Here is a 15,815-nt window from a genome sequence, read left to right on the forward strand (position 1 = left end):
CCACCCGTCCCCGAGGCTACCACCCAGCTCTGCTCCACCGCTCCCCCCCCTCCCCTCCAGGAATCCAGTCCTTCCTTCCTTCCATTTGGTCTTAAATCTCTACAGGGGACTCTGTGGTTTTCTCCTGGAGGACTCTTGAGCAGGCAATGCATTCAGAATGTTATCTGCGGAGTATGTCACTATTTCCCATAGGTGGCTTACATCAGTAGAACCAACTGGGAGCTTAAAAAAAAAAAAAGATGAGGAGGGGGATGGAGAGGTCGTCACATGACTAAGAGCACTTGCAGCTCTTGCAGAGGACCTGGGTCCAGTTCCAGGTGGCTCATAGCCATACGGGCACATACACACAGGCAAAACACTGATACACATAAAATAAACACTTGTTTAAGGCACAAGACTAAGAGTTCCAAGGCCCCTCCTTAGGGGCCTTGGTTTAGTGAGTCTGGCGCGGAGGTGAAAATCCATTTAGCTTAGGAACCACCCATGTGGTCCTGATTGTTAACTGGGCATTATCTCACAAGTGTCCTAAGGAGCTGTGGTTGTTAACTCCGACTTATGAAGGAGGAAACTGAGGCTTAGAGAGGCCAAGTGTGTTGCCCAAGGTCATATAACAAGTGTGGAGTAGCTGAGCCATAGCTCAATGAGCCAGTGCACTTAACCACACGCTGTTGTCATCTTCCTTTACAGGCTGTCCTGCCCCCACCCCACCTCTCTTTTCTCAGGGTAGCCTGGGACTCCGTGGACCGTCTCCAAAACTCCTTTCCATATTCAGAGTCTGAGTGTCACTGCTCAGTTTCCCTTCCCCCCACCCCACTGTCCGGCTTGGCTTGCCTCTGAAGTCCTTCGCTGGGAAATCTGCCTGGCAGCTAGTGAAACCACAGAATTTGACCCTGTGATTGGCTGCTTCTTAAGCAGCGCACAAAGTCCAGGGTGTCCTGATTCTTCCCCCTACTCCCCCTCACATGAGCCAGACCCTGCTTTGTAGAAATCACAGCTGCCTCAGACTTAGGCGGCGGCAACATTTGGAGTGCGCTCGCTGCCTCCCCCCCACCCCATCTCTCTCTCTCTCTCTCTCTCTCTCTGTCTGTCTCTCGGAAGCTACAGGAACCTACCAATCTAACCATGCATAGTGCCAGAGGAGGCACCGCCTCAAAAGAATGGAGCTTGTGGAGGGACGTAGGTGTTCACCTAGGAAGAGGACTGTTTAGATGGGGGAGGGGGGATAAGTCGAACACCTAGAAAGCTAAGATTCTGGAGAAGAAATGCACTGCCCTTGGAGCTTAGCAGATCTTCACTGAGGCATAAAAAGCCTTTTGACCTCTGCCCTCTGACCCACAGGCTGAAGCAGATGTGGCCTCTCTGAACCGACGCATCCAGCTCGTTGAAGAGGAGTTGGACCGGGCACAGGAGCGCCTGGCTACAGCCCTGCAAAAGCTGGAGGAGGCTGAGAAAGCAGCGGATGAGAGCGAGAGGTGGGGACGGGGGCCCTGGAGGGGGGCAGGTTAGGGACCGCAGCGGGAGGGGCCTGTCTCTGCTGGTACTGGCCCCAAGGTGCACTTTCTTCTATCCTTGCTTCTCAGAGGAATGAAGGTCATTGAAAACCGGGCCATGAAAGACGAGGAAAAGATGGAGCTGCAGGAGATGCAGCTGAAGGAAGCCAAGCACATCGCCGAGGACTCAGACCGCAAATACGAGGAGGTGACTGCCTCGGTTCCACTTCAGTTTCACCCACAATCCCCAGCGTCTCCGCCGGTCATTCATTCCCCACTGACCTACTTCTCCCTGCCACTTCCCCTCAGGTGGCCAGGAAGCTGGTGATCCTGGAAGGAGAGCTGGAGCGCTCAGAAGAGAGAGCTGAGGTGGCTGAGAGGTAAGGACTCCCTGGGGTGTGAGAGGAACCCGTAGAACTGGGCCTGAGGGCTCGGCTGTGGGGCGCTGTGCACAGTGGTCAGGCCGTTCCCCAGGCCAGAGGCCACAGGAACAGGCCTTGCCCTCTGATCCATGCCTGCTGCCCCCAGCCGAGCCAGGCAGCTGGAGGAAGAGCTTCGAACCATGGACCAGGCCCTCAAGTCGCTGATAGCCTCAGAGGAGGAGGTAGTAACCTCTCTGGGCCTTTCTAGGCAAAGGCACCTTTTCTCACCTCACACCCCTCCCCCAGCTCAGCATCTCAGGCTCCTTACTGTCTCTCTCCTGCAGTAGGAACTTGGGGGGTAGGGCCAGGGAAGAGCTTCCAAACTCCGCCTGCTGTCACTCTCACCACTTCGCTCTTCTCTTTTCTCCTCCACCCCTCCCCCACTGTGTCATTTCTCCCACCCCACCCCCACCCCTACCCCTCACTGTGCCCTCACGCTCGCTCCACTCCGTCCCGCCGCACACCCCTGCAGTAAATGTGGGGACCTAGAGGAGGAGTTGAAAATTGTTACCAACAACTTGAAATCCCTGGAAGCCCAAGCGGACAAGGTAGAGAGGGGGGCAGAGGGGCAGCGGGGCAGCGGGGAGGAGAGGGCGTAGGCAGGGAGGGCTAGGTGCTTAAGGAAAGTCCACAGGAGCCAGAGGGGTTTACTGACTGGCGCCACGTGCTTCTCTCCTAAAGTATTCCACCAAAGAGGACAAATACGAAGAAGAGATCAGACTTCTGGAGGAGAAGCTGAAGGAGGTGAGGGTGACTGTGGCAGCACATTTGAGGGATAGGGCTGGGAGGGACGGTGACCCAGGGCGACTCTCTGGGAGGGCCTCTCTGTCTTGGCCTCGTTTCTTTCCTGGACTCGCTTTGTAGACCAGGCTGGCCTGGAACTCACAGCGATCCGCCTGCCTCTGCCTCCCCAGCGCTGGGATCAAAGGCGTGCGCTACCACGCTCCGCTCTTGGCCACATCTCTTATCCCGTCTTCATTCCAGGCTGAGACCCGAGCAGAGTTTGCTGAACGATCTGTGGCAAAGCTGGAGAAAACCATTGACGACCTGGAAGGTAAAAAGATGCCCATCACCATCTGCCTTATCTCACCCTTGGATTACCCAGGGCTCCGCAACCAGGGCTCCGCAATCCGAGGAACTACGGCAGGCGGCTCCAGAGCTTTCCCAGGTTTAGAAGGAGTGAGGGTTACCTGCAGAGTTAAAAACAGATGGCTGTGGCTGAAGAGCTGGCTCAGTGGTTGAGAGGACATGAATTCTGAGACCCAGTAGCCTGTGTCTGCAAGGCCAGCACTCCTATCACCACAGGACAGGAAATGGGCGTGGAGACAGGACAATGGCTAGAAGTTCTGGCCTGGCATCTGAAGTGATGATAAGGCCCTGCCTCAGACTAGGTGGACATTAAGGACATTAAGTGCACACCTTTAATCCCAGCACTCTGGAGGCAGGCAGATCGCTGTGAGTTCGAGGCCAGTCTGATCTACAGAGAGAGTCCTGGACAGCCAAAGGTACACAGAGAACCCCTGTCTCAAAAAAAGAAAACAAAAAACAAAAAGCAAAAAACGACCAACATACAAAGTTGACCACTGGCCCTCACACAGACAACACCATAGCACACACACACACACACACACTCTCTCTCTCTCTCTCTCTCTCTCTCTCTCTCTCTCTCTCTCTCTCTCCACATATCCAAAAAATGAAATTGGATTTCTGAGCCCTGGAATGGTAGATCACACAAGAGGCCTTGGTTAAAAACAAAAACAAAGGCTGGGCAGTGGTGGCATACACCTTTAATCCCAGTGCTCAGGAGGCAGAGGCAGGTGGTTCGCTGTGAGTTCAAGGCCAGCCTGGTCTACAAAGAGAGTCCAGGACAGCCAAGGCTAGCACAAAGAGACCCTGTCTTAGCCGGGCGTGGTGGCGCACGCCTTTAATCCCAGCACTCGGGAGGCAGAGGCAGGCGGATCGCTGTGAGTTCGAGGCCAGCCTGGTCTACAAAGTGAGTCCAGGATGGCCAAGGCTACACAGAGAAACCCTGTCTCGAAAAACCAAAAAAAAAAAAAAAAAAAGAGACCCTGTCTTGATAAAAAAACAAAACAACTAAAAAAAAAAGCAAAGCAAAACAAACAAACAAACAAAGCCTCACAGATTCTAGACCCTTCTCTAAGTGATTGCTGACTTTCACTGTACATGATTTCACTCTGTGAGGCCTCAGACTTTGGTAATCCCCTGGAGTCTGGCTCCACAACGCTGGGATTATAGCCTGAGCCACCAGCAGCTGCTGCTTCTTCTTCTTCTTCTTCTTCTTCTTTTTCCTTTTAAAAAAAAAAAGATTTAAAGATTTGTTTATTATTTATATAGTGCTCTGCCTGCATGTATGCCTGCACTCCAGAAGAGGGCATTAGCTCACATTATAGATGGTTGAGAGCCACTATGTAAGTGCTGCAAACTGAACTCAGGACCTCTGGAAGAACAGCCAGTGCTCTTAACTGCTGAGCCATCCCTCCAGCTTTGGTGTGTGTGTGTGTGTGTGTGTGTGTGTGTGTGTGTGTGTGTGTGTGTGTGTGTGTATCTTTTTAATTCAGTGCTGGGGACTGAACCTAAGACCTAAGGCCTCACATGTGCTAGGCAGGTTCTTTGCCACTGAGCTACGCCCCCAGCGGCTATTTGATCAAAGATCAGGGTTTGCACAATACTGTTCATGGGAGATACTACTTGGAGTTACACTTGGCAAAAGCTGAAGTCCAGGTATTTGTTGGTCTGTGGTTGCTCCTGTTATCAACAGAGGTTGCCTTTCCCTTTCATTCTGGTGACTCTTCTACTTTCATTAATTCTCCTGTCCCCTGTTTCCAACCTTCTCAGGCAAGCAGGGGTTTTATCTCCGACTTTAGGACTTTAGACTTTCCTGGTCAGCTCCCTTCCTCTCCCTTTTAAGCATGCCTGCCTTGCCTGCTCAGAGCACTGCCCACGGGCCCCTGGGAGACTGCAGCGGGGAGAGAGAAGCTGGGGTGCAGAAGACAGGAGAAGCCGGGGTAGCGAAGGGAAAGAGGAAGCCTTGACTGCCTGTGGCCTGTCCTCCGGACTCTCTTCTGTCCGTCCCTCTGGTTCTATTTTCCATTTCATCGTCTTCTCTCCCTCCTCCCCTTCTCCCCTCCCTCTTCCCCTCTCCCTCCCTCCCTCCTCTGGGCTCCTCAGATGAAGTCTACGCACAGAAGATGAAATACAAGGCCATCAGCGAAGAGCTAGACAACGCACTCAATGACATCACTTCCCTCTGAGTCCACACCACGGTGGTGGCCGCTGTCGCAGGCTCCCTGCTTCTCTTTCCGTTCTCTCTGAGGGGATTTTGGCAACATTGCATAGCCAGGCCGAGGGCAGTCTAGAGAGCGTGTCTGTCACTCCTGCCACCCACTCGGGCACTGGCTTTATCCTGCTATCTGTCCACCATCCACTGACCTCCACCCCCTCCTCTACTTCCTAATAAACTCTGAACTTGGTCTCCACACTGTTTTCCTGCTCTCTAGGGAGCTCCTCACCACTGTCAAAGCACTGACTCACTCCTGGGGTCCTCGGTCTATCTTGTGACACTCAGCCCTCCCACAGAAGACTGTCGGCTCACACACACGCCCTTCTGCATGGCACTCCCTGCCTGTCACTCCCTGATAATCAATGCATGTGACTATATATCGGTCTACCAGGCACACCCTTCCTCCCCCCCCCCCTTCGGCTGCCCATCACTGACCTTGGTGCACTTAGTGGGGATTCCAGGATCTGACGGAATGGCTGGAAGGAAAATGGGGGTGAGGGTGGGGGTGGGGGCAGGGCAAAGAAGCCAGAAGGTCAGACAAGGTCTGGAGTGAAGGTCAGGAAAAGTACTGGAGTTCGGCAAGAGGGGCTTTCACAGCAGCCGCAGGTCTGTTTCCTGTCCCAATTCTGTCTGTCTGTCTGACCTTCCTTCCCTGCTGAACCTCTGTCTTCCCTTCTGTTCCCATCTTTCTTAAACCTTCTAAAGGAAGGGCAACCCACCCCGTTTGTGATACAGGCTTCCCCATACCGTTGGCATTACTCCAGCCGAGGCCTGGAGCATGTGAGACTTGCATCTGGTCGGCCCACCCATTTGCCCCTACCACCGTAGGTCCCATGCCCATAAACCATAGGCTGCAGGTCTCCTACACGTTCCACGTCCATAAAGTGTCTCCTCCCATGTTTTTTGTCTCGGTTACCTTTCCCTGTCAATGGCCCCCTCCCTCGTGTCCTTCCTCCCGTTTACCCTCCCTCACCTCACCTGCTGCTTCCCCTCACAGAGACTTTGGCTAGCGCCAAGGAAGAGAACGTGGAGATTCACCAGACCCTGGACCAGACCCTTCTGGAGCTCAACAACCTGTAAGGGCTGGCCCTGCCGCCTCCCGGACTCTATAGCTGCCTCCTCAGGCTAATAAACTGATGTTTCTGGCATGCCAGGGGCCCATTTAGCCTTTTTTTTTTTTAATTGGTAGTGGAGCTGGAAGGACCCCAGATTGAGCAGGGCCTGGCTCCCGTTCGTGTAGGGGGGCGTCTCATTTCAAATGGGAGCTTTGAGGTGTTGGGTACTGGGCTCATCGAGCAAGCTGTATGAGGCGGTTTCTTGGGGTTGGGGAACTATCCTGACCTTTAGTCCACACAGGGCAGAGCCGCTATCCCTGGCAGCACTCTGTTCCAGCCGCCACTGGACCAGACACTCTAAAGGCAGAACAGCAAGAAGGGACAGATTTTCCTCTGACAGAGAACAAAAAAGCTCAAAAGTTTCACTTGTTTGTGAACTGAAGTTTAGAGATGTGGCCCGGCCAACCTCTCAACACGAACTGCTATGTGCTCTTGCCCCAAAGAGGTTCATATTCTAATCCTGGGACATGCCACATTAGCCAGAAAGAGGGACTGTGGCTGGGCAAAGAATTTGAAATGGAGGAGGTTATCTTAGGTGAACGAGTCAGGCCCCATATAATCACAAGGTCCCCCAAGGGAAGGAAAGAGCTGGGCGGGATGGTGCGGGTCTATGTTCCCAGCACTCGGGGAGACTGTCTGGGCTACAGAGTAAGACTCTGTCTTGAAGGGAAGATTGTGGGGGTAAGGCAGTAGGAAAAGCTGTGACAACGGAAGCAAGGGGGTGGGGTAATGTGGGGGAGGGGCCATGAGTGAGGGAATCAGGCAGTGTTTAAAACCTGAAAATGGACGTGTTCCACTTGAGAAACCAGGCCACTCACGCCTGACCCAGACTCCCAACTCGCTTGCTGTAAGAGTGTTGTAGGAACGTGACTCTGAGCTTGTGGGAATTGTTGTTGTTTTGTTTTTTTCCCTGGCAGCTGTAAGAAATTAATACAACACCCTTTTGATTTGAGGAGCAAAGGCAGCTACATGTATTTTATTAGAAATATATTTTTTTAAATAATCAGGATGATCCAGTTACAATGGTATGTGCTTGTAATCCCAGTATTCGAGGGGCTGAGACAGGAGGCTAGAGAGCTCAAGGGAAGGGCCTGGAAGCTTAGGTCAGTGATAGATCACTTGTCTAGTAGATGCAAGCCCTGGGTTCAGACTCCATTAACACACACACACACACACACACACACAACACCAGTTCAAGGCCAGCTTGGGCTACATAGCAAGATCAAGTGGGTGTACAGCTCAGTGTAGAGCATTTGACTGCATAGTAAGAGCAAGAATTTCGGGGTGGTGGCACACACCTTTAATCCCAGCACTCGGGAGGCAGAGGCAGGAGGATTGCTGTGAGTTTGAGGCCAGCCTGGTGGTCTACAAATTGAGTCCAGGACAGCCAAGGCTACACAGAGAAACTCCGTCTCAAAAAACCAAAAAAAAAAAAAAAAAAGATGGAAATGATTTTTAGTGGTTAAAGAGACGCGGTATAACGGGCAGGACAGGACAAGGTTTCCAATTCCTTTAGCTGGCTTCTCCTCATTAGGCTTCAGTTTCTGCCATTTCTGCCGGGCTGTAGCCAACTCTATCTTTGGTCCCATTTCCGTGCCTATAGAACAAGGAACTAGAGTCAGAAAACAGGCGCCAAATGAGCTCATTCGCAGCCCCGGAACTCTGGGTTATACAGAACAGGCTGGGCCAAGGGAAGACAGTGCATACCTGTGCAGCCTCCTCATCTGTATGAGGAACGCAATGCTGGTGGCAGCAAAGAGCAGGCCAAACACCAAGGCTAGGATGTCACCTAGAAGGGGCAAGCAGGGGCTGCCTCAGGGGGTACCAGGGGTTTCTTTCCAACCTGGCTTCCTATGCTCCTGACCTTTGCCCCAGTGTGTTCACACAGCCCCCAGGGAGTCAGTCTCCAGAACCGGCCCAGCCGCTGGAGGATGGAGGCCAGTAGTGAGAAGAGTAACACAGGCGCCGTTCTCCCTCCTTGCCTCGAGGTGAAAGGCGTGTGCGGGAGGATTATCAACCCCCAAGATTTCTAGAGCCTCATCCTGACAACTAAACCAGAGGCACAGGTCCCTACCTGACCTGCTACATTGATTTAGGGAAGAAATGTATTCCTCAGAGAAAGAAAAAGACTGGCTCCTGGGCAAGAAAACAAAAAGGGTATGTGTCCGTCCATTCCCCCATCCCGCCCTGGCTCCAGCATCAGGAACAAGAGGGACCCAGACTTACCAGCACCGAGGCAGGAATTCACGTGGGCTGAAGAGAAAAAGGAGACATTAGAGCCAGAGCCCATGAGTCGTTGTGACAGACTGTGGCACAAAGGAAGGCACGGGAAGAGGAGGGACCCGTGGCTGGGGGAATATGGCAGTATGGGCTGTCAGACAACTGTCACCTGGCTCGGGGCTGCCGATCACTCCAGCAGGGAAAGAAGCCTCAATCATGCGCCCATTCAAAGGTTGTGTGGCTCGGAAATTCAGTTGTAGCCGGGAATCACGAGGTCCCCACAGGGAAACAGAGAGAGTATGGAGCTGGGGACAGATGGGGGTGTCAATATGTCAATAGATAGTCCCGGGTAGGCTCAAGCCAAAAAGAAACATGAGGTCACCAACCCTCTATGGTCACTACAGGGCCCTTTGTCCCATCCTCTTCCCAACACCGTGTGTCAACACTACACCCGACTCCTACCTGCTTAGCGCTCAGCTTCACTGTCTGGTTGAACACAGTCCAGATGACCCCCTGGCTGCAGGGAGGTGTGGTCAGAGACCCTTCATATCGGTAGTAACGGCTGAGGTCTGAGGGCAGCAGTGCCGATACGTCCAGGCCTGGGATCTCTATCTTTGAGCCTGTGGAGGGGTGTGTGCTGAGGTACCACCTACATCACTTCCTGGGAAGCTCCCAGAACAAGTGTAGGATCGCTGCTTCTCACTGTGTGTGCTTCATCCCAGAGGAAGCAAAGGGCTCCGGGCGATCAGAGGAGGCCTTAACGCTATGGAGCCAGCTCTCCAGCCTCAAGAGAAGAGTTCGTATGCCCTTCTTTGGAGTCTTCACCCTTCTGAGTGCCCTATCAAACCATGCAAGCCTGCTGACTTAAGCCCAGACTGGGATAAAGTGGAGCTGGGGTGCACACTCCCACATATACACACACAAGTAGAATACCTTGTAAATATATTTAATATCTGTAACTATAAAAAAAAAAAAAAGAAAAGAAAAGCAAAACAGGGGGCTAGAGAGATGGCTCAGAGGTTAAGAGCCCTGTCTGCTCTTCCAGAGGTCTTGAGTTCAATTCCCAACAACCACAGGGTGGCTCACAACCATCAGTAACGAGATCTGGTGCCCTCTTCTGGTATGCAGGTGTACATGTAGACTGTATACATAATAAATAAATTCATCTTAAAACAAACATACAAACAAACAAACAAACAAAAACAGGTACAAGAGGCTGGAGAGATGGCTCAGCGGTTAAGAGCATTCATTGGTTGCTCTTCCAGAGGTCCAAAATTCAATTCCCAGCAACCACATGGTGCCTCAGAACCATCTATTAAGAGATCTGGTGCCCTCTTCTGGTGTGCAGGTGTACAATGCAAGCAGAACATTGTTGCACATAATAAATAAATCTAAACCAAAACAACAACAACAAACCAAACACAAAAGCTCTATGACTTCCAGTTTATCAAAAAACCTGAGTCTAGTAAAGGGAGGTTTAAAATAACTCAGGAACAAGTTTTTCAGCTAAAGTGGTTTGCAGCAGTGGACGTAGGGCCTCACACATGCTTGTGTCCTTGCTCTATGCCAAGCTATATCCCTAACCTCTGTGGAGACATGGTGTCATGTAGCCAGCCTCCCAAGAACTGGTATCAGCCGGGCATGGTAGTATACACCTTTAACCCCAGCACTAGAGAGGCAGAGACTGGTGGATCTCTGAGTTCGAGGCCAGCCTGGTCTACAAAGTGAGTTCAGGACAGCCAAGGCTACACAAACTGTCTCAACAAAACAAAACAAAACACTGGTATTGTCAGCAGGTACTACCATTCCCTGCTCTAAAACATTTATAAATATAAAGTATTTGATATTTTTAAATGATAGACAGCTCTCAAAAAAAAAAAGGTTTAATTTTCTACACTCAATCCTACAAATTAAAAAAATTTTTTTGGTTTGTTTTCTCTGTTTTGTTTTTCATTTTGTTTGTTTCTGAGACCAGGCTCACTATGTAGCCCTGACTGGCCTGGAACTCACTCTGTAGACCACACTGGCCACCATGGCCAGCCTCAACTTGCTTTTTTTTTTTCTGCCTACCTTTATTTCCTGTTTGGTTTTGATTTCTAACTGTCAAAGCCTGCAGACAGTAGTTTCCCTAGTCCCATTTGTCTCTCATCAGTTTCCCAATTATTACCAATCTCAGAGCCAGTTCACCCTCATCTCCTTCCCTAGCTCCATTCTCAGCTCTGCAGTTCCTTGGGAAAGCCACAAACTGACCTTCCTCGGCGATTTCATCCAAATGTGACAGCAATTGCTCATAGGCACTGTTTTCTTCTGGGCTCTCCTGCAAGGGCAGTGTGGATACAATGCAGGGCAGATTGGTACTTGTTTCTAGGACCACAGTTGGAGGCCTGAACATGGGAGGGGTTCCCCATAGTCTTTCTCCATTCCTTGCCTCTAAGAAAGCTACGGAATATTTTATATATATATATATATATATATATATATATATATATATATATATATATATTTTTTTTTTTTTTTTTTTTTAATGTACACAGTGCTCTATCTGCATGAACACCTGTAGACCAGAAGATGGCATCAGATCACAGTATAGATGCTTGTGAGCCACCATGTGGTTGCTGGGACTTGAACTCAGGACTTCTGGAAGAACAGACAGTGCTCTTAACTGCTGAGCCCTCTCTCCAGCCCCGGGATATAAAATCTCATTATTCAAATTCTATTATTCTTGGTTTACAAGTGAATTAGCTTGGTATGCTGGATTTTAATTGGCCGACTGAAGGAGAAGAAAGTTTACTAGGATGCTTGGCCTCTCGGCGATCTGGGCCCTGCCGATTTTCACAGTTTCACCCATCATTATTTCTGCATACACCCCATGGTCTCCTGAAGAAAATCGTGATGCACTTTATACTTGTGTTAGCTCACTCTGCCCTCTCTCTGTGCAACATCCCTCCCCCCCTCTCTCTCCCCCTCCGCCCCCCGTTTAGATTTTGCCTCCTCTGTGGCCACTATTTTTTTGTGTGTGTGTTCCCGTTTATGACTGTCAGGTCAGCCTTCTGTTGTTTGAGGGCTCTGAAAGGAAGCCTTCCTGCCAGGCATGGTGGCACACGCCTTTAATCCCAGCACTCGGGAGGCAGAGGCAGGTGGATTGCTGTGAGTTCAAGGTCAGCCTGGTCTACAAAGTGAGTCTAGGACAGCCAGAGCTACACAGAGAAACTCTGTCTCGAAAAAACAACAACAACAACAAAAAACCAAACCAAAAAAGGAAGCCTTCCTATAGTCTGCTTCTTGGCTCCCTACTGCTGCCGAACAAATGAACAAAGGAGTCAATGAGGCTGAAAGCTGATTGACCAGCGTGAGCGTGTGCTGGAGTGGAGTCTCTACTAGCAAGATGCACGAACCCACAGGGTGTGAGTGACAAGTGTGGTACCTGCAGAAAGGCAGCCAAAACTGCCAGGCCTCCTGGGCGACCCAAGGCTTCATGGAGTTCTGAGAAAGCAGTACTGAGGTGAACCACATGGATCTAGAGAGGACGTCAGGGTCAGAGAGAGGAGAGGCCAGAGCTCTGACCACACCCTCATTGTTCCTCCTGCTATAGCCCAGTGCCCACCTCAGCAGGGAACCGGTGGCCATTGACAGTATGCTCTGAGCCTGGGTGATCAGAAGTTCCCCAGTGGAGATGCAACTGCAGGGCCCAGTATTCCTGCCCTGGTCCCAGAGCCATCTTCAGACCCGGTGGCAGAGTCAGCTGTACTGCGTTGGGAGCGGCGAGTGAGTGATGTCGACCCACCCTTGAACACCAGCAAGAACCCTCAGCACAGCTTGATTGCCACTCCCCTCCGCAGGTCCCCGCCCCAGGCGCCTCACCCGTGTGGCCATTGTTGCACAGGCTCAGTTCTGGGTGAGGCTGGAGCTCGTAGCCTACAAGTTCCAGGGGCTGCAGAGTGTGGCAGAATGAGGTGAGCTCCGGGCGGATATTCACAGGGGACTGAAAGCGGCCAGCACAGGCTGGGGACACCTGGGGCCAGAGTTGGGTGCCTGGGATGAGAGGAAAAGGTGCAAGGAGTCTGATGATTAGGATAGGAACCGTTAGGATAAGTGAGGGGTGGAGTCAGGAGTGGAGGCGGTCTGAGGCGAGGGGGGCGGGGAGAGCGAGCCGGGTCGGGTAGGAAGAGTGAGGATGTGGGTCCAGACTAAAGCCAGATTTGGGCATGCTGGAGCTGCCGATCAGGAGCACTGGGTTCCCAGATTTGGTCCGTGTAGAGGGCGGTGTCTTACCTCTATAGCTCCAAAGACTGTGGCCACCCCCTGCATAAATGAGACGAATAAATAAGCCCCACTCTCACAGCCTGGCCCTTTCCCAGTGCCTAGAATGAAAAAGATTTCCTCCCGCTCTGGTGGTGGCCTCCCACATGACTTGCAAGGGCGGGACAGGTAATAGAAATGAATGCATCGGGCTAGGTGCAAAGCACAGTGCACTACCACCAACCGCGACTCGGCCACTGGGGGTGAAGGGAGGGGCGGCAGCGTGATCAGCAGACCTACTGGCAGGAAGGCAGTTTGCAAAGTGCTGTAATCTGTAGAGTGGCTTCAGTTTGCAGACCCACGTCAGCAGACTATCTCACCTTCCCACTCATCCCTCTTTCCTTTGGTGACTCACACCTGAAGTCCCAGAACTCAGAGAGAGGTAGAGGCTGGTAGGTGGCAGAAGATAGCCCAAGGCCACCCTAAGCTACACAATAAGACTCTATCTTACCTCTCTTGTGTAAAGCAATATAAAGTACATCCAACGTTGATTGCTTTCTAACACTACAAACTGTAGGTGAGTGGTGGCTGTGAGCTCCCTGTATGCCTTCTAGAACTCTGTTCTCTTCTCTTCTCGTCATACTTTTTTTCTCTATATATGCTTTTTTCCTTTTTTAGTTTTTCAAGACAGGGTCTCTGTGTAGCCTTGCCTGTCCTGGGCTCTCTTTGTAGACCAGGTTGGCGTTGAACTCTCTGCCACCTGCCTGCCTCTGCTTCCCAAGAGCTGGGATTAAAGGCTTGCACCACACATCCGTCCTCTACACTTATTTTTTCCCTCTCTGTCCATTCCTCAATTCTATTTCCTCTTCAACCCCCTCCTCCCTTTTTTTCTTATCTCTTCCAACTAATCTGGGCTTTTTCCTTCTCCCCTAAAAAGGGAGTACTATTAAAGTACAGTTCCCGCATACTTCCTGCTAGGGCTGGGGCGTAGGGAAGGGAGGCATAACCTACCTGAGCCTAGATTTGGCAGCCAATGACCACTTACCTTTTTCATCTCTGTGGTGACCTTGACTGTCCTCAGGAGCCTCCACAGTGGGTAAGTCCTCTAACTTGAGGGAATTCTCCTTTCTGGCTTTAGAGTTAACTTCAGGTGTATCTGCCTCTCCACGTGCATCCTCTTCGCTAGGCAGATCTTCCACACCCAGATCATCCTCCCCAGATGAACTTTCACCCGGGGAGGCCTCCCCCTGCATCTCAGACCGGACCTGGAGATGAGTAGACACTAGGAACAGCAGGAACAGCAACAGCTGCACAGTAGGGGCTGGGCTCGACCAAGAGGCCCAGGGGCTGGGACCCAGGGAAGCCATGCTGCTGACTGGGGTGTCCCGGGACACGGTGTGTACGGGCTGTACGTGCATCGGAAATAGGAGCTGTGTGGGGGAGGAGCAAGCCTTGAGGGGAGCAGGCTGACTCACAGAGTGCCCTTCTGTAGAGATGGAGCCAAAGTCCCGCAGGTCTGACTGGCCCTGTGCCCCCTCCCCGATACCAATGCCTGGACGCAGGACGGGTGAGGGGCAGGCGTGTTCACAGGCAGAAGGTTATCAGAATCACCAGCTCAGCCAGGAGCCCAAGGCACCACCTGGCACTGTGTAGGTTCTCCTTGGCACCACCCAGCTCCTGCCTGCCAGTCCCCTGGCCAGTCTCTGCTAGGCCTGGCCTGCTTCCCAGCCCTGGCAGGGAAGGGGGAAAAGGGGGAGCTGAGGCCCCCATGTAGTTGGGCCAAAGAGGCGAGAAACCCATGTATATATCCTGGCCCACTCAGGAAGCGGGTAAAGACACCGGAGGAGCCTAGGGTTAGGTAGGTGGAGGGGCACACAGGTGAGTAGGAAGCAAATCTGAGCATGAGTGTTTGAGTATACACACACGAGAGAGACAGCCGGCTACCCCCGACTGCCTGCCGAAGTATGACCATTTTCTTTGTCCTGTTTCCAAGTCTTTAAAACCTCACCGAAGAAACGATTCAGTCTTGTCTCTTGTCTCTTGCTTTTGCTTTTCCCCCTAATGTTCCAGTCAGATTGTTCGTGTGTGTGTGTGTGTGTGTGTGTGTGTGTGTGTGTGTGTGTGCTTCCATACTTTTTTGCTTTGTTGTTTGTTGTTTTTTCAGTGCTAGGGACAGAATCCAGGGTGACATGCCTGCAGGCCAGCAGCCTTCCTGCTGAGTTACCCTCCCAGCCCTAAACTATTCATTTTTCTCTCTCAACTTCTTACTGCGTTGTGAACCTAAGTCTTCATGTCTGCATTCTGTGTCTATTTAATCCCCATGGTATGTTAGGCATTGGGCTGTGGACTAGGGATACGGGAAATGAAAATGAAGCCTCCCTATCTGAGGAGCTCACGCCAGTGAGTGAGGACAAATATCATAATTCTGCCTCAAGAAAATATGAAGTGGGCAAGATCTGTTCCCACTTTTGAGGAAGAGGTAGGAGCTCTGGGCAAAGGAGACTCACGAAGTATTTGGAACGGAGACTGGCCAGATGGCTCAGTGGGTAAAGACACTTGCCACCAAGTCTGGAAAGAATCATCTCCTACAAATTGTCCTCTGACCCCTGTGTGTGCCATAGCATATGCATATGTGCACATATACACACAATAAATAAATAAAGATATGCAAAAGGAAATCTTTCGAAGAGAGTGACAGAATCCTGTTCTCCTATCAGGCCATGGTGACAAGTGCTATGAGAACGGAGTGCACAGGGAGGCTGGGTACAAAGAACCGGGACAGGGTCAGAACGGATGCGGGGCTCCCAGTCTGTTCCCTCAATGAACATTTACTGAGCCTCTCCAATCTTCCAGATCCTGCCGCTATCTCCAAGCACACAGCATAGACTAGAAGACAGCTTTTAGTTCTGCATCTCTCAGGAGATCCCTGTGGCCTCAGCAATTACAAAAGAACAGGCCATTTCATGCCTGTATCTATAAGACGATGCGGTGGGTGGTGCACCAGTGTGGATGAATAGGCTGTGTGAAT

At 51.5% G+C, this 15,815-nt stretch overlaps 2 protein-coding genes across 5 annotated transcripts in view; one reads left to right on the top strand and one right to left on the bottom strand.

The window, feature by feature from the left end:
* The window catches only part of TPM2 (tropomyosin 2), an 8,753-nt gene extending 2,392 nt beyond the window's left edge, over nt 1-6,361 (top strand). The window contains exons 3-9 of one of the 4 annotated variants that reach the window (XM_084793166.1): nt 1,339-1,472; nt 1,581-1,698; nt 1,800-1,870; nt 2,019-2,094; nt 2,594-2,656; nt 2,897-2,966; nt 6,211-6,361. In XM_084793166.1, coding sequence (XP_084649292.1) covers nt 1,339-1,472; nt 1,581-1,698; nt 1,800-1,870; nt 2,019-2,094; nt 2,594-2,656; nt 2,897-2,966; nt 6,211-6,293 — 615 coding nt within the window. In that variant the 3' untranslated portion in view covers nt 6,294-6,361. Of the gene's footprint in view, nt 1-1,338; nt 1,473-1,580; nt 1,699-1,799; nt 1,871-2,018; nt 2,095-2,384; nt 2,461-2,593; nt 2,657-2,896; nt 2,967-5,101; nt 5,410-6,210 lie in introns of those variants that run through there. The other 3 variants (XM_084793164.1, XM_084793165.1, XM_084793163.1) reach the window with 3 other exon arrangements.
* Nucleotides 6,362-7,195: 834 nt separating this feature from the next.
* CA9 (carbonic anhydrase 9) lies at nt 7,196-15,583 on the bottom strand. Its single transcript, XM_084791275.1, has 11 exons — nt 13,833-15,583; nt 12,821-12,850; nt 12,410-12,580; nt 12,153-12,295; nt 11,973-12,065; nt 10,799-10,865; nt 9,011-9,168; nt 8,718-8,853; nt 8,555-8,581; nt 8,036-8,117; nt 7,196-7,925 (listed from the first exon to the last, which is right to left on the bottom strand). Exons 1-11 carry the CDS (start codon nt 14,203-14,205, stop codon nt 7,859-7,861), a joined length of 1,347 nt encoding a protein of 448 aa, XP_084647401.1. The 5' UTR covers nt 14,206-15,583; the 3' UTR covers nt 7,196-7,858.
* Between the last annotated feature and the right edge of the window lie 232 nt (nt 15,584-15,815).

This window comes from Acomys minous (genome assembly GCF_964271855.1).
Source record: "Acomys minous genome assembly, chromosome: 8".
Taxonomy (NCBI): Eukaryota; Metazoa; Chordata; class Mammalia; order Rodentia; family Muridae; genus Acomys; species Acomys minous.